The sequence below is a fragment of the Panthera onca genome, chromosome E1 (genome assembly GCF_046562875.1).
Source record: "Panthera onca isolate mPanOnc1 chromosome E1, mPanOnc1 haplotype 2, whole genome shotgun sequence".
NCBI classification, from domain to species: Eukaryota; Metazoa; Chordata; class Mammalia; order Carnivora; family Felidae; genus Panthera; species Panthera onca.
Window position 1 is genome coordinate 13082402 of NC_138352.1, and position 22209 is coordinate 13104610.

The following is a 22209-nucleotide window of genomic DNA, read 5'->3' on the forward strand; positions in this document are numbered from 1 at the left end:
CTTGCCTACCTGCTGCAGGATCCCCTCTTCAACCCAGAAAACAGTGTGAAGCATGGCATGCTGGTCCCAGGAAACGCCACAGAAAACAGTGGAGTTTCGATTTCTAGAAACCACCTGACCTGGGTCTCTTCTGGGACTGGCTGCCGCCCAAGGCTCCCTGGTCCCCTCCCTCCTCTCAGCTCTGCCTGCAGATGTTGGACCTCGCGGGGGCAGTCTAACTGACTCGATAACCGGAGCGAGGCGGCCTGCCCACAGCGGCAGCTAGGCTCGATTGTAAACAACCTTCCAAGCTGGACTGGCCCCTAGGGCTGGCGCTGGGGGAGGGCGGCGGTGGCGGGGAGGGGGAGAGGGAGGAGAGTGGGGGAGGGGGAGCCGGGAAGAAGAGCAGGGGGTGGGAACAGACAGGCTGGGGCCGCACCTTGCCAGTGTGGCCCGGGCTCGCGCTGAACGCTCCGGGCCGTATCCTGGGTCTGGCACGTGGCTGGCAGGGTGGCCACCGCCGGGACGGCCGCTCACCGAGCGTCACCCAGCGCTGAGGGCGCGGCAAGCCTGACGTCACTGAGAGGCCCTCCGCGAGGCTGCACGGAGTCATCCCCGGACAGGCGAGGGGGGCTCGGAGACGCGAGACAGCACGGCCAAGTACGCAGCCAGCAAGTGACCCCCAGGGGGGCACACCACCCACCCCCGATAAGGGCTGTTCTCCCAGCGTCTCACCCCTGCAGGGCGGGTGTAAATTGCGGAGCCCCCCCCGACAGACAGCCGTTTCTCCCCGCCCCCCCCCACCCCACAGAAAGCAGCACTGCATTTTTCCCTCGGGAAGGCACCGGCTCCCACTCCCAGGCTGTCTGGGGGCCCAGGCTCCCCCGGAGTCTGACCCAGACCTGGCAGCTCAGGGCCCTGCAGGCCCCTTGCCACAGGGATGGTGTCGGAGAGAGGCCGTGAGGGCGGCCGGCCCAGTGGGGGTCAGCTTCAGCCTCAGGGAGGGTCCCTGTAGGGTGCGTGTGCCTGGGGGCTGCGGATGCCCCGGGGAGAGCCCATCTGGGGGGGGGGGGGTGGAGCTGAGACCTGGAGGCGGTAGGTCCCGAGGCTGCGGTCCGAGCCCCTGGGTCCAGCTGCCAAGGTCAAGCCCTGGGATTCGCGGTTAAATGAGGCAACGAACGCCCTCTTTTGTTTTTGGCACCTGCATGCCACGGTTCTGGATGATTTGTCCCCAGGTCTCCCCAGCCTAGTGGCTCGCGGCCTGGTCTGCACATGACAGTCGCCCGGGAGTTTTACAAACTCCCGGTGTGCAGGCCCACTCCGTCACGATCTCCGGGGTGGGGACAGGCATCGGCCGCGTAAAGCCCTCCAGGTGGCTGCCGTGCGCGGCCAGGGCTGACACACACGGGTTCCCTGGCGCGCCGAGGTCAAGCCCCGAATGGCTGTTTGCCCACGAGGTGAGGTTTCGGGGAGCTGCGTGGTTCCTCCAGCTCCCTCCAGAGAAACCAGATATCCAGGGGGAGAAGCATCTGGAAACAGCGCTGGCAGGAGAGACCGTGGTGAGGTTTAAAATCCCATCCGGACGAAGGAGCTTCCGCTTCGTTGGTGCAGAACCCCCAGGACCCCCCCCCTTCTCACAGTCTCCACGATTTTGCCCGTCAGGAAGAGAGTACAAAGGAAGTCCTTTGGGAGGTGGTGGTGGCGTTGCCCTTAAACGTAAAACTGCCAGCTATCTTACCAGCAAAGACCAGTTTGTTGACGAAGAGCTAAGAGTTGCTACCCGGAGCAAGCAGGCTACGGCAAAGCAACTCCACCGGGCAAGGAAGAAGGGGCTCAGTTTTAGAGGAAAGGGAGGGGCTGTTATAAACAGAAAGGCCCCTGCGGGAAACTGGGAGGCGGCGTAAGTGGCTTCCCAGTGGCTGAGCCGCGGCGCGGGGAGGAAGAAACCCTGCTTTCCTCCAGGTTGGGACAGTGACGCGGTCTCTTCCTGCTGGGTCTGCGGTGGTCAACCGGGGCTGGGGGTGAGAGCCCCCCCCCCCCCCCGCCCGCCGCCCCCCTCCATTCTCACCGAGGTTTCCTTGGCCTCATTTTCACGGTGGCGCGGTTTCCCACTCAAGTTGCTGAATCTTTAGCCCCACGGTCCTGGAAAGTCCTTCGTGTTCGGGCAAGGAAGGTGTGAGCCCAAGGCCTCTGCGTGGAATCCGAGTGCGGGGTGTGGGCTCCCCCGGGGCCCTCCAGGCGGAACTGAGCTTGAGAGGGCCTGGTCCGGTGAGGAGGGACTCCGTGCCGGTAGGACGGAAAGCCCCGGGCACCGCAGACGACGGTCGGGCTGCTGTCACCAGGAAGCCACTGCCAACACGGCAGGGAGAGGCCTGGGGATTTTCGGAGGCGAGGACCTTTGGCCGGTTCATAGGGCAATCTTTCCTGCGTCTCCCCCACCTGCACGCCGAGCGCAGGAACTGGCCCCAGAGGCTCCTGCTGGGGTCTACAAGAGACCTTTCGCACGGGTCTCCGCCCACTTGCTACCCAAACCCCCGTGGGTGGTTATCTGCAAAGGGGGTTCCCTCTGCAGATGAGAAAACAGAGGCGAGAGAGGCAAAATGTGCCCGGTTGTGCAGCAAGAAAGGGAAGGAGCTGGGATTCAAACCCCCACTTTTTCTTTTTAAAAAAAATTGGCTCAGGACGCCTTGATGGCTCAGCCGGCTGTGCGTCCAACTCTTGAGTTCAGCTCAGGTCACGATCCCGCGGTCATGGGATCGAGCCCTACGTGGGGCTCCACGCTGAGCGTGGACCCTGCCTAAGAGTCGGTCTCTCTCCCTCTGCCCCTCCCCCCTGCTCTCTTGAGGTATGATTTACGTACATTAAAATGCACTCATTAAAATGCATTAATGAGTTTTGACAGAGGTGTGCAAATGGCAACCGTGACCATAATCTACAGAACGTTTTCATCATCCTCAAACGGTCCTTATGCCCCTCTGCGGTCAGTCCCCTCCGCCAGCCCCCATCCCTGGCAACTACCGATGCGTTTTGCGTGTCCTAGAATTGCATAGAAACAGAAACACACAATGTGTGATGTTCTGCATCTGGCTGCTTTTACTTAGCACGAGGCTTTTGAGACTCATTCGTGCCACATGCGAACACCAGCTCTTGGCTCACTTTTTTCCTGAGGAGTCGTGCCCCATGGGGACAGACTACACCCTGCGTATGCGTTTACGTGCACCGATGGACATTTGGGTCGTTCCCAGGTTTTAACTACTGCACAGGGTTTCCAGTTGTTCACGTCAGCTACACAGAAACAAGGGAGTTTCAGCCCCAAGCTCAACTCTCAGTTTTGGTAGCTGTTTTTTGAAGGCTTCTTACGCTTTCCCGCCCAGTTGAGCTTGTCTCTGGCAAATAAAGATAGTTTTACTCTCTTTTACTTTCTTTTCCTTGCCCAGTTGCACTCTCTGGGACACCCCATTGGATGATTGTGAATAACAGTGAGGAAACCAAGGTCATTTTCCCGCTTCTGATCACTGCACTTACGCTCGTGAAAACCGGAAGCTGTTAGCACCGGAGAAGGCTGCACGAAGGCACCGTGCTAGTTTTGCAACTTCTGTGCGAGTTTTGGTTTAAAATGGCTCCAACATAAGAAAGTAGGTTGTTGGGGGGACATTCTTACCTCATTCCCAGCCTTAGGGGGAGGGAAGACCTTCGGTCTTTCAGCACAAAGTATGACGCTCGCTGTAGGTTTACGGCAAGTGCCCTTTATCAAGTGATGAGCGACGTTCCTCTTATGCCTGGTTTGCTAAGAGTTTTGTTTGTTTTAAAATCATGAACAGGTGTTGAATTTTGTCCAAACCTTTTTCTGTGTCTTTTGAGACAATTATAGGATTTGTCCTTTTTTTTTTTTTTTTAATTTTTTTTTAACGTTTATTTACTTTTGAGACAGAGAGAGACAGAGCACGAACGGGGGAGGGTCAGAGAGAGGGAGACACAGAATCCGAAGCAGCTCCAGGCTCCGAGCTGTCAGCACAGAGCCTGACGCGGAGCTTGAACTCACGGACCGCGAGATCATGACCTGAGCCGAAGTCGGCCGCTTAACCGACTGCGCCACCCAGGCGCTCCAGGATTTTTCCTTTTTACTCTGGCAACCTGGTGGATTATGTTACTTTTTGACTATTCAACCAACCTTGCCTTCCTGGAATAAAACACACTCTCTCGTGAATTACTTCCCCTTTTACATACAGCTGGATTCAACCGGCTAGATTTTCATCAAAGACTTCTGCATCTTTGTTCATGAGGGATGCTGGCCTGTATCTGTTGTTTCTTGTAAAAGATGTGTCTGGTTTTGGTATCAGAATGGTGGAGCCCTCAGAAAATCAGTCAGGACGTGTTCTCGATTTCCCAAATCATGGAAGATTTTGTGTTGGCTTGGTATTGTTTCTTCCTTAAATCTTTGGGGCAATTCACCAGTAAGACCATGTGGCCTTGGAATTTTCTTGGCGTGAAGGCTTTTGAGTCACATCTTTTACACAATTTTATTAAGGTACGATTTACCTTGAAACTCACCAATTTAAAGTGCATATGACAGGATTCACGCTTGGGAAGAGATTAATCTCACTTGTTTTCACTCTGTTCTAAGACGGTGCTTGGGAGCTCTCCTTTTGCTGATGAATTATACCCTGAACACAGAGAGCAGCCAGCAGGCCACAGTCACCACGCGTGTGAGGAGGGTGTGAGCCCAGACCCCGCGGTATCTGGAGCTTCTCAAAGAGATGACTCCTTGTCCGGTTCCATCTCAGGCCGACGCCCTCCGGCTTCCCCCTCGCGGCCCTCCTGGAGCTGTTCTCCGGAGGACTGCCAAGAACACCGGGTCCTCCCTGTGGCTCAGTCCACGGACCCTCTGCGGACCTTCTTCCCTGACCTCCCTGCGGTATCTGATGGTCAGGCTCCCAGTAGGAAACAGATGGCTCCAAACGGGGGTCACCGACGGAGGCTTTAAGGAAGGGACGACCTGCGAGGTGTGAGTGAGCAGGGGTAGGGACATCACGAGGGGTAGAGTGGTTCCTGGAGTGTGGACCACTCTCAGGCCAGAAGGGCCGAGGGCAGGGAGCAGTCATTGGAGCACAGGCTGAGAGGGCAGGGGGGACCCTTCTTGCGAGATCGTGCCGGAGGCGACCCCGCTAGAGGGAACTGAGGGCCTTCGGCTCATCCTCCTCCCTCCGTGCCCCCCCCCCCCCCACCATCAGTCTCTGGGGACGCAGAGCAGGGCGGGGAGGAGGAAGGGCAAGGGAGGGTCTGAAGAGAGAAAAGGACCTGTGAGCACGCCCTCTGGGTCCTACGCCGGCTCAGGCCCGTCTTCTCCAACAGCCCTTCCCCATCCGCTGCTCCTGGGTGCTCCTGAGGGTTCGCACCCCGGGGAACGGGCTCATCCCCGCAGCTCCACAGACGCGCCAAGGGCACCCTGATCGGCCTAACCTCTCTGCTGGGACCCTCCTCATCACCCCATCACGCGGCGAGCCAGAACGGGCGAGCGCATGCTAACTGGGCACCGGGGGCTGTTCACAGCAGCGTCCTCCCTTTACAGACGAGGAACTCGAAGGACCGAGAAGTCAGACGTGCTGTCCCGGGCCACACAGCTGGGAAGCGTCGGGGCCAGGACTGGAACCTGTGAGTGATTTCACAGCCCGTGTCCTTCACTGCAATGACCAAACGGGCTCCTTCAGACACAGGAAAAGTTGGGACTGGATGATTCGTTTTCCAGAAAAGCCGTTCCCTGGTCTGCGAAGGCGCCTGTCCCGCCAATTCCCATGGCCCGTCAGACGCCCCCGCCCCAGAAGAGGACAGAGCGCACCCGAGAGAGCCCGGCCTGTTTGTGAATCGCCACCCCCCTTACATTTCCTGCATGAGGCCCCTGGCCAACAGCCAACACAGAGCCGGAGACAGAGCATTCACAGTCCCCTCTGGCACTTTATTGTTTAGAAAACAATGGCTCCAGTAGGAAGGAACGCAATCCTGATGCTTCCTGATGCTTACGGCAGCAAATACAGAAACAAAACTTCTAGCTTTAAAACGGTCTCAAATCCCTAACTGTGAAAACCCCCTTGGGGCACCTAGGCCTGAAGTGTCATCAGAAAGGTCTCGACTTAGTGACTGTCCCAAGTCCTCCAACCTTCCTAATTTTGCTTCCGTTTCAAAAACTCACACGGCCTCCACGTCAGTGACGTTTATCAAGGACGTGGGTCAGGGAGCCTGGCCGGGTAGTCAGAAAACACTTGGCTGCTCCAGGCTACGTCCAGCAGGAATCGAGTTCCAGAGAAACGTGGCACATACTTTTCCTAGATACTTCACAGTGGGGGCGGGAGCCTCCCTGGGTTCCTGCCTAGCAGCGGTATCAGAGTCTGTAAGCGGGAAAAGTCTGTGAGACAGGGGTCCTCAGTGACACCCGAGCCTAAAAGATGGCCCTTCCCAGACCATCAGGCATCCTACAACTCCCGGAGGGGTGAGGGAGCTTCAGGGGAAGGGCCCTCCTCGGCTCCGGTCCTGGCTGACCTGTCCTAAACCCTTTGCCTTTGCCGTGGAGCACGAAGAGGCCACAGGGACGCAGATAAGCAAGCGATTTGTGTGACGTTTCCAGAGGAGAAGCTGCAAAGTTCCCCAGGGGAGGGAGAAACAAAAGGTCAGGGGACAGAAGCCACAGGGCCAGGCTGGCCTCGTACATGACCTCTCTTGGAAAGAGCCCAGCACCCCTGACCTAGGGCAGGCCCGTAAAGGAAGGAAAAGCTCGTCACTCGTGGAAGTCTTTAAAGGCAAGACAACATCTGACAGTTGCCAATGTTTTGTCTTCATATCTTCTGACCGAGGACTTCTAAATGCTTAATCACTTGTCTTCCCACCTGCCAGAACTTAATTCCAGCCTCCTCCACTGCTGGGAATGAATTCGTTAACTATGGGACTTTGGTCTGTGTGATAAGATTTGGTGACTGCACTATGAGAAAGGAAATTGGTTTAATTAAAATGAGTTAATAATTAAAACCTCAGTACACATGCTGGCAAAGCGAGCGCCATAATTAAAACTTCCAAGTGTTGCCTGGCCACAGAAGCTTCCTGAAGGGAAAAACCGTGGAGTCAGCCACACGGAGCGGAGACTGCCTGATGTGAGGCTGAGGACAAACGAGCAAACTTGTGTCCTTTCCTGTGGGTTGTGGGCAGATGCGTCCCTGGAGGTCTGCCTTCGCCCACACAGCCCTGTGACACCCTGTAGTGTAGACAGATTCCTTTCCGGGCACCTCGAGGACTGGATTTAACGCACGAGGTTCACCAGGAAGGAAGCAAAGGGGGTGGCCTGGGAGTTCCCGACGGGCAGGTCCCACTTCAGACTCTGTTCTGTTCCCACGGGGGGACAGTGCTGGATACACAGTAGGAGCTCAAGAAACATTTATTAAACGAAAGCACAAAGGGAAGGAGAGAAAGAGAGGGAGGTGGGCAGGAGGGAGGGCAGGTCCCAGATTAGGACGCCCGCAGGGACCAGCTCCCACCACCAGGTGGCAGTGCACAGAACAGGTGGCCACAAGGGGAACTGTCCGGGCCCCTTTCCTGGCACTGTGCACTGCGGAACCCCCTCCTGCGGCTGCTCGCACCCTGGGGCTGACCTCCCTGTTCTGGGGGGCGGGGAGGGTCTCTGCACCAGGCACACACCTGAGCTCTGAAAAGGAAACGACAAAAGCAAAACCAAACACCGCGGAAAAGTGCCGTCCTCTGGTTTTTATAAAACTTGAGTCCTGATGGAGCTGAACGGCGTCCAGCTCTCGGCCTTGCTGGTCTGAAGTTTGTAAATTTAAATAAACTCTATTCCTTCATACTTCACGTTTCCGATCTTGGTCTCCGGCAGTAGGAAGCGGCCATCCAGTGTGAAGGCCAGGATGTAGGTGGCGACCCTGCCCGCGTCCTCCTCAGACTTGAGGGCCACGATGATCTGGTCGTCGGTGTCGGGGATGAACTTGAAGGAGGAGAAGCCGTGCGTGGGGACCACGGCGCCCACGTGGCTGACGGAGACGTCGCCGAAGTCCGGGCTGGCGCTCAGGAGCAGGTTGGCGCCCTTGTGCTCGTCGTCCTTCTCGCTGTACCGCTCGTGGCTGGCGCGGCGTGGCAGGAAGAACCACCGCTGCAGAGTGTCGCTCCAGCACGCCGATTCGTGAATGAGGTAGCCTGGGGACACATGACAGACCCCCCCGGGGTCACCAGACCGCCCCGCCCACGAGCAGGGTGCGGACGGGACCCTCCACCACGTGGTCGTGCGCCCGCGGCGCCTCCTTCCCCGCGCGGGCTTCCACGCTGCTGACAGTGCGTGGCGGGCTGGCCGCCAGGGAGCGTCACCACTCCGTCCTATCGAGACCTCCCTGCTTCCTGTGGCGCTCTCCGTCCGTCCTTGTCCTTGGTCACTCCGAGAGACAAAGACGGGAAAGCCAGACCGAGACCGCCCGGGCCTGGGGACCCGTGGCCAGGAGTTCTGTCTGCGTTTCTGCTCCCTTGCTGCTAACCAAGGAGCACGATGAGCGAGCGAGCCCGGGGGAAGGGAGCGAGATAAGCCAGCACGATGGATTTGTGAGGAAGGGATCAGGGTTGGGGGGAGACGCTCCCTCGAGGCTGAAAAGGAGGCAGCACACCCTCCTATCTGGGGGCGAAGCAACGTCCTCGGCGCCATGCCCCCCAAGCCTGGAGCTGCCTGGCCGCTCCGAGCATCCCGACCCCCCCGGCCCCCCCCGCCCCGACACACACACACCAGCCGTGACACTCTCCCGGGAGGCGAGGGGAGAACCAGAGCCCGGTCCACCTTGCTTCTACCTGGTCAGGGGCGGGGCCCGGGCCCCACCCTCAGGGACCGGCCAGAAGAGCTGGCACAGGAGGGGCTGTGGTCTGAGACAGCAGGAGGCGCTCTGTCAGGGACAGCGAAGGGATGGGGGGGGGCTGGGAACAGACCGCACAGGCAGAAATCCCCAACACCGCTGTGCCCAGAGAAAGCGCGCACGCAGAGCACCGGCATCTGCCATGACCCCGGGCAGGGCCGGGTCCCTTACCTGGCGGCTGGATCCCCGCGGCGGCCCGCAGGGCATTGTAGCTGGACACCCAGTTCTCGTGGTCCACGCTGCCCCTGCAGCCCACCACCTTCACCCATTCCGGGTTTTCGTTCACCACTTCCCCCGTGCTGGTGGTCCACTCCTTGCCCAGGCCGCCCACATACAGATGCTCGTCCTTCACCGCCAGCCACTCGGCTTTGAAGCCTGGGGACAAGGAGACGAGGGGGCGCGCCTGGGATGACAGCCACCCCTCTGCTCCCTGGGCTCGCGGGGGGTCTGGCAGCCTTGGGCATCGGAGGGCACCCATGCTGGACCTCACACGAGGCGATGACAAGACAGCGGGGGACAGTCTGGCTCAGGGTGCCATTCCCAGAGGGCCAGCAGTGGGGCACCGGCCCTCTGCCTGCTATTCTCCCTGTCCTCTGTCCCCAAGACCCGTCACCTTCTCTTTGGCCACTGGATCTAGGGACCCTCTGCTGGGACAGCCTGTCCTAAACCGATTCCAATGGCTCCTGCCGCTGGTGCCTCGCCTGCTCCCCCACTCCCAATGGCCCAGCAGCCACTGGTCAGTCTCCTCTGATCCCCGAACTGTTTCTCGAGCTGTGTGCCCCAACCTCAGGATCACCCCCGACCCCGGGCAGGTGGGAGCGCCTGGAGAGGTTACCGTAGCAGAGAGCGGTCTCTGTCTCTGCAACTGTGCCTGGCACCCGTCGAGCGGACGTGAAGCCCCAGTGGCCAGAGCTACGAGGGCTGGTGGGGGCTCCTAGTCGGCTCTGATCAGCGTGTTTACTTCTCGGCAGGTTTACTTACTGTGAGCCCAGCTGAAGGCTGCAGGGCGCTCAGGCTGTGTGGGAAAGCCGTTCCCTGCACCCCGTGTTCTAAACTGTGCCCGCTTTCCCACACGTTCTGCCAGCTTCTGGCCGGCCCCAAGGACCTAGAGCTGTGGCCTCCAGAATGCTTCTCTGCAGGTGGCTCTGGAGGGACCCGCTGAGTACCTTGTGGTCTCAGGGACCTCATCAACCCCCCGGGGTCACTTTCAGATAAGGCCCTCTCCATTGACCAGTCTTTTGTCCCTTCCGATGACCTGACCACAGGGCAACCCAAGGCTCCCATTATTCCGCTCTCTTCCTGATCCGACAGGGAAGAACAGAACCATTATATGGTTGCCCATAAACGCTGACAAACCATGGCAGGAAATGGGCAACGAATGTTTTCTCTAAAACCCAGGCCGAGATAGTTCCCTGCCAATTGCCCGAGGCTTGGGCAAGCCCGGAAGGGGTTTTATCACTGGTGGGGGGAGGGCTGGCGGACGGCGCGCCCCACGGGCCAGCTAGTTGCTACCACTGCTCCGGCCTTAGAGAGGCCGCAGTGCTTAGCTTCCTAGAGGGTGCACACCCAGCCTGGGAACGGGACTTTTGTCAGCTCCCCCGCCGGTGCCTAGCGCCTCCCGGCCCCTTCCCCCGGGGAAGGCCCCAGCCCGCTCTGGCTCCCTCTCCCCGCGGGCTGAGAGCGGTAACTCCTTTCTGGCTCAACAGAGCATGGGTGACAGCTGGTTTCTGAGCACGGATCCCACTCAAGTGCGGTCGCTGCTACACAGACCCTCCCTCGGCTGGGTTTCCAGAAAGGAGCCCCAGGCAGCGTAAGTTTACCTTTTCAATAAAGTCTCAGTTCAAAACGAGGGCAATCGGACACCATGGCTTTAAAGGTAAGACACTCAGAGGGTGTCATCCCTGCGTGCTCTGAAGACACCTTTGAAGATGGAAGAAAGGGCTCGATCCTGGAATCACCGGGAGCAGCAGTGGACAGGGCCCTCAAACTAGTCCTGGAAAGGAGCCTGCTTCATGGCCAGTCTTCTAGGAAGAAGCTCCTACTGCTAGAAACTGCTTTGGTCCGAGGCCCTGTAAGACTTCGGCTCCCAGCTCGGGGTGGGGGTTGGGGGGTGGCGGGGGCCAGAAGCAGGAGGGGAGGGCTCTTCCCGGTGGTCCCTCCTGGTCGTGTTCACCACACACGGGCACAAACCAGACCGGCAGACAGTCAACCCAAACCTGTCCCCCAACACCTCAGCCAGAGCCGGGAGGCGGAGAGGGCCCGACCTACCTTTCCCCACGGTTCCATCGCCATCGGACAGGATCACCCAGGGCACGGCCTTGGTGCCATCGATCTGGTAGATGACCCCTGTCCGGTCGTCCACAGAGTAGAGTCTCCCGTTGAAAACGATCAGCTCGGAGAGCTCCATGCCCCGCCCCTTCTCAGCCAGGTGGGACTCGAGGACCTCGTGGCCTTTGTCCCACTCCACGGCCACCTTGTCCCCGCTGTCTGACAGGGTCAGATGGCCCTTCTTCAGGTAACTGAACCAGGTGTTTTCCTCTTGGGCTCTTGACTCCGTGTCCAAGTCAGCAATGACCGCAATTCGGTATCGAGTCCCGCCTGGCGTCCTCTGGGGGGCGGACAGGGGGTAGGTGTCATTGTACCGGTCAGCGGGTGCCTGGCCGAGCCTCCAGTTGTGGGCGTTGGGTATGGGGGGCCGGCCTGGGGGCGGGCGGTGGGAGTAGAGCAGCCAGAGGACGGCGGCGCCCACAAAGGACGGCAGGATCACCTTCCAGCGGGGGCGGAAGCGGGGGTCTGCCGCCTTGGTCATGGACGCCAGCACCGGAAGGCCCCCCACGCTTATCCGGAGGGAGTGCATAGACTCATTCCATTCCAGGTGGTTGGAGGGCTGGACGGGCATCAGACTGAAGGGCAGGCGGTACCTGGGCACCCAGAGAGAGAGGAGAGAGGTCAGCGGCTTCCCAATCCCGTGACGGTGCACGGCCTGAAGGCTGCCGTACCCGGAACGGCACTGTCACTGCTGTGCGGCTGTTAGGATTTGGCTTAATTAAACCCGACTCTAGCAATATCTTTGTTCACTCTTATTCGGCAAGGTGAGAAGTCTTTCCAGAGCAAAAGTATTCCATCTCCTCTGTCTCGACTGGCGGGATAGAAAGCTTGGCGAGGGCGAGTTCTGTGGAGGCTGGCGCTTTACAAGCTCAGAAAGAGGGAGCAGCAGGGGGTGAGGGAGGGAGTGGGGGTGCCGAGGGGTCTGGGCAGGACAGGCTCCTGAGCTATATTCTCATCAGATGCCACCTCATCCGAGAAGCCCGCTCCAAGGGCTCTGCTCCCGACAGCAGCCCCCATGTCCCCTTCCTTGGCATCTGTCACCACCCCGCCCCCCAACATCATGGCACACAATTATCAGTGTGTTCCAGTCCTGCACTCCTAGAACAGGGCACAGAGCGGACGTGTGCGCGCTTCCTCCTGGGCCAGGCGTCTGTAATATGCAGATACAAGTATAAAACAGACGTAAACCAAACAGAAATACTTCTGTTTCTGGCAAAGTCTGTCCTCTGACACCATTCTATTCATGCAAATGACGGAGGGGCTAGAGTCTGACGGGCCCTCTTGGCCTGGAGCCGTGGGACCCTGGCCCACTCCCCAGGGGCACTACCACAGCCGGGCGGCGGCCAGGAACCGCGGCTCTTCACCACCTGCCCCCTGTTTACGTCGCCGGCACGGACCACGGCAGCCTGGCTGGCGTGGCCACAGCGGTGCCGGACAAGCTGGGGACGATCGGCAGACAGCCGGCTCTGGGCTGCGGCCCTCGGTCTCCGTCTTCAGTTGTAACTCAGTAAGTCCCGGCCTGAGAAAGTCCCCGGGCCGGACCGCTAGTTCACTTCTGCCTCTGCCCCGAAACAGCCAACGACGTGACTTCAGGGGCGGAAGCTCCTCTTGCTAATGGGTGGCAGCAGGGAAGGGCGGGGGGCCAGGCAGCTTCACGCCACCCTGAGCCCCCCCTCCCGCCGCACCCCAGTCCACACGGCCCACGGCGGGGGGGGCCAAGGAGCTCCCATCCACACCACAGGCCGCTGGCTCTGCGGGTAGAAAAGTGTGGCCATGGTTCCACGTGGAAGCCAGCCCTTTCCTTCTCTTGCTTTTGGACACATGTGTAGGTTTTGCCCGTAGGGTCGGGTGCAGAAAAGGGGGGCCCTGGGGGCAGGGGTGCTGCGCGGGGGAGGTGGGCTCAGGAAGCCCCCCGCCTCACCTCAGATGCTGGTCCCAGGCCTCCCTCCTGGGCGAGGGCTCCCCGCCCCCCCCCCCCCCCCCCCCCCCCGGGAAGCGGCCCAGCTGTGGCCACAGAGCTGGTGGCTGAGGCCTTCCTGGCTGGGAGACGGGGGTCCCGGCCACTGCCCCTCCTCTGCTGCACCCGAGCCCAGGGCTTCCCAAACCACGGCCGGGCCCAAGCCACCCAGAGCCCATCTCCTCTGCCACATGGCCACTGAGCTCTCTCTCAACCCCCGCTCACCTCCCGTTCCCAGTTCCGCCTGGATTCTAACGCTTCCTCAACTTACTATTCCCAACTAAGTCTTGCTTGCTCTCCCCAAGCTTCTCTCCCCCCCAACCCCTCCCTCAGGAATAGTGCTGGTGACCGAGAGCCGCCATATTCTCTGCTGCCCGGGGCCAAATCTCCATCGGAACCTCAGGAGATGCCCTTTTCTGCACGAGGACCACCACCACCTTGAAGAACCCAGGCACGCCCCCTCCCTCCACAGCATCTGCTCCAGGCAGAGACCTGGCAGTTCGGCCACCCACCCCCTCCAACCACACCGTCTGCTGCCACTCCCGTCTGGTGACCCACTTGCCCCGCGGCCGGCGACACCTGCTCTACCCACACGGGTGGATCGCACCGCGTCGCCGCGAGTTCTGGGAGTAAACCCTCACTGCCGCACGGCCCCCGCCCAGACCTCCACCTCCCTGAGCCGGCTCCTCTACTGGCTGGCCGGGTACCGTGGCCCTCGTGCACCCTGGCCGGGGCTCGTCTCCCCCCGCCAGGACGCTCTCGCCTCTCTGCGTGGCTGCCTCACCTTTCAGGATTTTTCCAAAGTGTCAGCTGCCCGGAAAGACTCGGCCGCCCACCCCGCAGGGACTGTCCTGGAGTGCCTGCCCATTCTCTACCACGGCATCCTGCCCCTCCTCTCCGAGGCCCTCAGCCACCCACGTAATCACTTCCACGCTGCCGTGGCTCCACGGGGCAGGGACTTGCCCACTGCGAACTTACACTCCTGGCAAACGGTGGAAACTCGGCATATATTTGCGGAAGGAATGAAAAATAGGCCCACGTCCTCAACAGTCCCTCAACTCCACCCCAGGCCCCACCTTGGTCATACTGCAGATCCACACCCCCGCATCCGGCCCGGCTGTCACACTGGGCCTCAGGGGAGGTGGACGCAATGCCCGCCAGGGGTCACCATCGTGAGGTGTCACCCTACTGGCCCCTAGCCTGCCCGCTCTCCATTCCTGGTTCGTCATCCTGCCCCTGGTCATCTTGTCACATCTCCTGCCCGCTGGCTTCCTGCAGGTGACGAGGGGGCCCAGGGCAGAGCCCACATGGCCACCCCTCCCATGCACCAGGCTGCCTGGCCCTGGTCCAAGGGGTCTGGAGAGAAGGGGCCCACCCCTGCTTCTTGGGGGTAGTTCAGCCATGTCTGCTCTTCTGGTTCCTTCTCCACCGTCTACATATGTGTCCAAATCAGCCACCTGAGTGGCCATTTGATCCCCACGTTATACTCTCAGGTACACGGAACGCACCCAGTAAATACCGTGTCTGAGTGATGAGAACCCCTCCGCAGCCTGTGACACCTCGGTCCCTCCCCGCCCCTCACCATCCTGGAGGAGCCGCCCCTCCGCCCCTCTGCCCTCTCTGCCCCTCCGTCCTGCTCCATGTCACAAGGCTGAACCTCCTGCCAGGGGGACAGCGAGCCTGCAGCTCCTTCCCTGAAGCCCACCTCTTCTCCTGAATCTTCCCTGAGGTGGGCTCGGTCTCCAGGGGCAGAACTGCTACAGTGTGGGCTCCCCGCGCCTTCCCCGCCCGCAACTCTGCCCCGAACTCCAGGCTCGGCCGCTGGGCCCCCTCGTCTGCCCGCGGGCACCAGAACGGGTTTCCCCAGGAATCTGCTGAGCTGGCTGAGGGCACTCGCAGCCCTCAGAAGTCATCCTGGGGAGCAGGCAGCTCGCTTTCTCTCCCCTCCCTGGTCTGATCTGCACCCCAGCTCTGGATGTGGGTCCCACCCCCAAGGCCTCCACCTGGCGCCCTCTCACCTTGGCCTTCTGGGGATCTGGACCGTCCAGGTCCCACCTGCATCCCGCCACCCATCAGAGGCCTGGGCTCGCTTCTCTGGGCCTCGGCTCCTTCACGTGTAAGCCGGGACAGAACAGGGCCCCCTTCCCAGAGCCGTGTGGCCGGCTCCCCCCCACCTTCCCCTTCACTCTGCCAGCACCTTCGCCCACCTGCCCGGAGGGCCTAGCCGTGTAAGCTTGACCAGAAGCGGCTGGACCATCCCGGAAGTACTGGGCACGGCAGCAAGTTCGAGGACGGCGCAGCCTGCAAGGCCAAACACGAGGACCGTCTCTCCACAGAGAAAGTGGGCCGGGCCCTGCCCTGGACCCTCTCAGACCCATCCTGCACACAAGTGACAGATCGATTCCCCGAAAAAGCGAACGTGGATTGAAGTCCTTCACTAGATCCTAAAGCTCTCCCACTGACGGACAAACTCCTCAGCCCGACACACACACACACACACACACACACACACACACAGCGCTGGGTGGTTTCCAATTCCATAGTCCGTGAGCCAAACCCCTGTGCGTGATGCCTCTGCCTGGGACGCCAACCTCTCTGACCACACAGGACCACCTGGAGGTCCCTAGCTGTGCCATGATAGTCATGCTTCTGCTGTCCCTTTCCCCTCCTGCCCCCATCTACGGCGAAGGACCCACTCCCCAACCGGTGAGCTTCCCTCCTGTGGATACCGGAAGATATCCAGGCCTGACCCTGAACCTGTGAGCGTCCCCTAATTTGTCAATAAAGACTCTGCAGATGTGACTAAGTTAAGGATCTAGGGATGGGGAGATGATCCAGGTGGGCTCTAAATGCAGCCACGAGCGTCCTTACAAAAGGAGGCAGAGGGGGATGAGACAATGATAGGAGACTGTGACCACGAAGGCAGAGAGGGGAGTGATGGGGCCATGGCCAAGAAGTGCCTGGGGCCCCCGAAGCTGGAAGAGGCCAGGCCAGGTTGTCCCCTACGGCCTTGGAGGGAGCACTCGCCAGCTCACACCTTGACCTCGGCCCAGTGACACCGACACTGGCTTTCTGGCCTCCGCGTTGGGAGAGAATAAATGTGTGTGGTTTCCAGCCACGTTCGTGGTAGTTTGCCGCGGCAGGGCCCCAGGAACACACACACCTCCTCCCACGCCGTCCTCTGTGCTGCCCCCTGCGACCACGGCTCCACTCTGAGCTCCTGGGGGGAAGGGGCTCTGCTCCGCCAGGCTAGTCCCAGCCCCTGACCGGCGGGCAGAGCCTGGGGCCCCACCGCCTTTTGGGAACAAGAGAACGACAGTGGGCTCTGTCTGCCTTCCAGAAAAATCCCTTTAGCTTCACGACTGGATTAATTTCTCTCTGGACCAAAACCCAACCTCTGAAGACAGCCCTCCATTAGTGTCCTAGGAGCTACTTTTATTTTGTGGAGATAAAATCAGATGTCTTTCCATTTGCCCCCCCACCCCAAGCCCAGGCTGGTTCAGCACCCAGAACTCTCAGAACTGATGGGGCCTGAAGCGTCTTGTTGCCAGAGTCCTGGCGCAGCGCGGGGCCTCGCGTTCGTATTTAAAGGAAACACCACCACCTCCAGCCACCACCACAACCCCAAACGTGCAGCCATGAACCCCAACAGAAACGCGCCACGAGGGCAACAGCGAAACGGACAGAGCCGCTCCCAGGAGAGGGCCCGGGTGAGGCTCTCTCTCAAAGAGGATCTCTTTGCCCGCACTCCTCAAAGCTCTCCACAGTTTAAATGTTTGCTTTATCGTGACAACCAGGTCGTCAACCCCACCGTCTGCGGCATAACGGGCTGATCCTACACAATCAGGAAAGTTAGAACCTAGTTGCTACGGCAAAATGTCACACAGTCTCTGGCTGGCCACGCTCGCCTGTTCCGGATCTCCCTTCGGAAACCCGGGGGCCGCACCCCTGCTGGCCTCCCTTCTCCTGCGCCAGCCGCACCGCCGGGAGAGGTCCCGGGAAGGAGCCACCCGGGGGGACAACCACCACCCGCCCCCCCGCGGGGGCTCCAATCCTCCTTTCCTTCCCCACCCCCTCTCTCTTAGACGGGCACCAAGAACGGCTCACTGCCTCACCTACATCTCTGGTTCCTGTCGCCAGCACTTCCTTGTAACACAGGCCTGAGCGACGAGGTGTGACCCGGGGTCTGTCCACTCCCAAGCGGGTCCCCGGACTCCGGACCCTGCTAGGGAGACGCTCCCGCCCGAGCCCCAGGAGGGAGCGGCCACCCCTACCTTCTCACGCCATCCCCAGGCCGAGACAGGACTCCACATAAAGCTGAGACGACAGGCGCGGCCACTCCCGACAGAGCCCACAGCCAAGAGGGACTCTTTCCCCGCTTCCCTCAGGACAGGTGTGTGACAGGTGGCAGAACCAACAGGTTTAGCTGCAGCTGCCAGAGCAAACCTCCGCCCTTCCAGGATCTAGGCTCAGGCGCTGCCTCACCCCTGCACGGTGGCTGCCTCCCCTCCCCCAGCACGGCCCCGGTCTCGGAACTGAACGGTCCTAAGAGGGCACACGTCCAGGCAGCAGGGGGGAGCTGGCTGCCCACCGCACCTCCTGGTTGGAGAAAAGAGCTGAGGCTGCCGGCCCTGAGCTCCTCAGAGTGACAAAGACAGAGGCGAGGGCTGGCGGGCTCCGGGACTCCAGAAATGCCGGGAGAGTCAGGGAAGCGAATGTCGCACACCCACTGGGGCCAGGCTCCTGGAAAGCATTACCGGGCTCACGGCATTCTTCCTCCTTGCACTCAACAAGGAAACTGCACTTCAAATTTGGACGGGGTGAGAGGCACAAGGAAACCAGGAAGGAAAAAGTCACAGCGGCCAAGCATGTGCTTTAGGGACTGAGGCCCTCCTCCCAGATCATTTCCTTAAAGGCCCACACCCTGGATCCTACTAAATTCTGCATCTCCCACCCCTTTCTCTGCATACAGCAGGCACTCACAGCTGCCTCCCGGGGCAGGTCTCCCACCCCCTTGCTCTGCAGACAGCAGGCACTCACAGCTGCCTCCTGAGTCAGGTTAAATACACCTCAGAACAACTTCTTTTTCAGCCCTGTTTTTGCTTATAGTCAACTACCTGAGAGAAGCAAGCTTCTGTGGCTGCTGTGACCACTCCGGGCAGGTGTGGTGCTTCAACACTGCACACTTATGTCATAGGCCTGCGGGACAGAAGTCTGACGGGTCCCGCTCGGCTAAAATCCAGGGCTCCCTTCCCTCAGAGGCTCCAGGGAGAAGCCTCTTCCCAGATGGTTCCGGCTTCCAGAGATGCTTGCGTCCGGCCCCTGCTCATCCTCAAAGCAGCAACGCCGCATCTCTCTGAGCCTCGCACGCCCTCCCCCCTGCTCTCCTGTCTCTGCGTCCACTTGCTCTGTGACCCTGGGACTAGGCTGGGCCCGCCTGGGTCATCCAGGATGCGCCTCCCATTTCAAGGTCAGCTGACTGGCACCCTTCCTTCCATCTGCTACCTTCGGCCCCCTCTGCCACCTCATACACCTGCAGGTTCTGGGGGTCACGATGTGGACATCTTGGGGGGCCATCATTCTGCCGGCCACAAGAAGGGAGACGGGGCAAGAAGCCTCAGCTTCCCGGGGGCCAGGAACCTCCACACACAGCCTCTGAGACTGTATTTACTGCATCACGGTAGGGCCGTGTGTGATGAACTCGTACCATCAGGAGCAATTTCAGCAAAAGTTACCCTTCCGGTTGAAAGCAACGTCCCAAACAACGCTACTCGTTATCAGAGAGCCTGAAGATAAAGGGACACAATAAAAATCCCACCATCCACCCAAATCACGGCCTGCTCCTGTAGACGGTGGGGTCGCACCTGCCCGAACCCATCTTCTCTCCTGCTCTGCTGGTGCCCGGCTCCCAGGATGCAGCCAGCGGTCAGCCCTGCCGGACCCCCTGAAGCCATTCTGGATGCGCTCTGATCTGACACTCACATCCCCACTGTCACCCGGTGTCGGCACAATGCCATCTGGGTCCCCGCTCCTGCCTTATTCCCGTGGCCTGTTCCCACGGATGAGAACTGCGCTCTGCATAGGAACCCCGAGCAGCGAGTTCCATTTCATTACTGCACTTAGTACAGATAAACAAGTGGGATTCAAAGGAAACGCAGACAAAAAGAGAAAACCGAACGTATTCCCAGATCGCTCTATTATCAGGATTTCTCTTTTTCTAAGTAATTGTCTTCGTCTCGTAAGAGGGAAAATAAACAAAGAAGTCCCGAAACATCAAACAAACGTTTTACGTTCCCTTAGTGTTGCCGTTTAAGCAGAGCCTTCCAGAAAACCTCCACGGTCCAGAGCACTCGAGAAAGGAGGGCAGTACTTTCTGGATTTTCCTTCCAGTATCCCAGGTACCGTTCCTCAAATGTCTACACAACACAGCAACGGCTTCTCTGTCCCGGTGCGGATCCATTTCAGGACTCTGGACCACATTCTCAGAGCTGGGCCGTCCCGTTTCTGAACAAGAAAACACTAGAGCATCTACAGACCTGCCCTATATGGTTGCCACGAGGCCTGCCACGTAGCTGCTCAGAAGGTCGTAGAGTCCGATGGAAGGGGCTGTATTTGTGAGCCTGCGCGAGGCTGCCTCGTGGCCACACGCGGGGAGCTGGACCTGTCACGCTCGGGTGGTCCTCACTCCCTCGGGGGCTCAATTCCCTTGCACGGCGGATTACGTGCAGTTGGGCTGGCGGGCAAACATCTCCTCAATTATCAACTGCTTAAACCAACATTTGCTACACGGTTGGGGGCCACGGGAAGTATGGCCAGAACTGCGTCCGGGGTACAGTTTTGGGGGCAACGGGGCTTTCAGCTAACACAAGGCACCAAATACTCAGACGTCCACCTCAACTGAGGGATCGCAGGGGACACGGTGGGGCGCCCACACACCTGTAAGTATGTGACTTTCTCCCCCACCCTGCCGCCTAACATGCTTTCTGCGATCCGGCTGACCCGGACGGGAAACCGCGACAGGACTGAGACTCCTCTGTCTGGAGACCACTCCCGTGGCCGCCTAACAGCGCCTGAACAAATCCGCGCTTCACCTGAGTCCCCTCCCGGAGGACGCTCGGGCCGGCACAGGAGGAGACGCCCCTCCCGGGTCCCCACGGCAGAGGCCCGGCCGGTGAATGTATCTTTCAGCACGGCCCCCAGGCCTGAATAGAAGGCTCATTGAGGCCATCAGGGAGGGGCCCGGGGAGGCCACTGGCTGCTCTGGAAGGAGCCCCGCTGTGCCCGCGGGCTCTGGCTGGACTGTGCCTGTGGGGTGGGGCCAGGAGCTGGGGGGGGGGGGCTGCAGCCCGTCCAGAAAGGTCTTTCCCACACAGCTCCTACGGGGAGGGGCGGGGGGGGGGGGGGGAGCTGCAGAGACTCTAGGTTCCCGAAGGTGACGACGCCATGCTTCTGCCAAGTTTGGGTCCTTGCCCTGAACTGCCAGCGAGAGTCGGTGGACGTCGGCAGACGCCTGTTCCCAAACCTCTGCGCTGTTGGAAACGTAGTAGGGAGAGACGGCGAGCACATACCCGGAGACAAGAATGACAGACGGAGCCGAGACACTGGTTTCCTGGGGACACTAAGGTGCTCGCGAGAAAGGTGTATCTGGCAGACAGAAGACGGACTGCGAGCGCTAGGGGCCTGCCAGGCCTGGCGACACGGAGGGCAAAGGAAAGGCCCCAAGCAACAGGGGTGGAGGAACCCAGGGATGAGAGGGTCAGGCCACAGGGGGGAGGGGGAGGAGGGTGGTGGACAGCTTGGGTGCAAAAGGAAGGAAGGTAAGCTGGGCTGAGGGGAAGGAGAGGAAGGCCTGGGTTGGGGGGGGGGGGGCTGGCCTGCTGCAGGTGCGCTAAAGTGCCAGTCTGAGAGGGGAGGAGAGGCCAGGCGATCATCGAAAGGGCAGATCGCGGTGGGGCAGGAAGGGATCGCGGTCAGGGACAGCTGTCCCACGTAAGTCAGGAAAGGAACGTGTCCTGCAGGGTCGGAAGTGGTGATGTCCCACACTAGTCAAAAGGGGGAGGTGTCCTGCACTAGTCAGAGGGGTGAGGCGTCCTGAGAGTTGGAGGGGGTGAGTCCCCACGAGTCAGAGGGAAGAGGTGTGTCGCACCAGAGGGGGGAGGTGTCCTGAGACTTGGAGGGGGGAATGAGTCCCTCGAGTCAGAGAGGGGAGGTGTCCTGAGAGTTGGGAGAGGGTGTGAGTCCCACGAGTCGGAAGGGATTGGTGTCCCGCACTAGGCAGAGCCAGTGAGAGTCCTGCAAGTCTGTCAGGTAGGTGTCTCACAAGTCGGAGGGTGGAGTGTCCCCCGCCCGTCGGAAAAAGGGGACCGTTCCTCGGCGTCTGAGGGCCACGGGCAGGACGCGGCGGGGTGAGAGGGCGGCGGCGCGGGCCGGTCGCGAGGAAGGGCGCGGCGGCGACGGGTGCAGCTGTCACTCACCCGGTGCGGCCTGGCTCCGGGGCCCGCGGGCGGCTGGGCCTCGCTGCGGCAGGGCCGGGACCCAGCGGGCGGCGACTTCCGCCCGGCTCGCTCGCCGGGTCTCCGGGACGCGCTCCCGGCAGCCTCGGCTCCGCGGCTGCGCGCCGGCGCGGGCGCGGGCGGGGGCTGCTGGGAGTTGTAGTTTTTACTGCTCAGCGAGCCGGGGCGAGGGCCGGGGCGAGGGCCGGGGCGAGGGCCGGGGCGAGGGCCGGGGCGAGGGCCGGGGCGAGGGCCGGGGCGAGGGCCGGGGCGAGGGCCGGGGCGAGGGCCGGGGCGACGCAGACCTTCGCGCTGCTGGAGCCGCAGGCCCTTTCCACCGGTTTCTAGCGGAAGGCTGGCGGAGCAACGGCAGGAGGCGGCTATCAGTTCTCCAGCCGAGATTTGAGGACCTCTTGCCTGGCCCTCTCGACCCTTGTGGTCTCCCGGGAGGCGGGGGAGCGCGGACCCCTTCCTGCCACCCTCATCAGAGAGAGCCCCTCTCTCCTCGGCCCTTCTAATCCGCCACGTTGGAAAGCTGCTCGGGTTCCAAAGTAAAGATCTGGGC

The 22209-nt window shown here is 60.6% G+C and overlaps 1 protein-coding gene across 4 annotated transcripts; it reads right to left on the reverse strand.

Moving 5' to 3' along the window:
- Positions 1–7381: 7381 nt before the first annotated feature.
- Positions 7382–21756, reverse strand: CANT1 (calcium activated nucleotidase 1). 4 transcript variants are annotated; one of them, XM_081791133.1, is made up of 5 exons: positions 21627–21756; positions 11635–11788; positions 11136–11475; positions 9039–9242; positions 7382–8169 (listed from the first exon to the last, which is right to left on the reverse strand). In XM_081791133.1, exons 2-5 carry the CDS (start codon positions 11764–11766, stop codon positions 7799–7801), a joined length of 1047 nt encoding a protein of 348 aa, XP_081647259.1. In that variant the 5' UTR covers positions 11767–11788; positions 21627–21756; the 3' UTR covers positions 7382–7798. The 4 variants fall into 4 exon arrangements, with proteins under 4 accessions (XP_081647259.1, XP_078294195.1, XP_081647258.1 ...); XM_078438069.2 differs by having other exon boundaries at positions 11136–11788; XM_081791132.1 differs by lacking the exon at positions 21627–21756 and adding an exon at positions 20721–20946 and having other exon boundaries at positions 11136–11788.
- Between the last annotated feature and the right edge of the window lie 453 nt (positions 21757–22209).

Excerpts from the sequence above, each read along its gene's own strand:
- CANT1 (XM_078438069.2), bottom strand. The coding sequence starts at position 11,766 with ATGCCCGTCCAGCCCTCCAACCACCTGGAATGGAATGAGTCTATGCAC. Across the intron at positions 9,243-11,135 it reads CGATGGAACCGTGGGGAAAG|GCTTCAAAGCCGAGTGGCTG; the intron begins GTAGGTCGGGCC and ends CCTTGTCCCCAG. Across the intron at positions 8,170-9,038 it reads CGCGGGGATCCAGCCGCCAG|GCTACCTCATTCACGAATCG; the intron begins GTAAGGGACCCG and ends ATGTGTCCCCAG.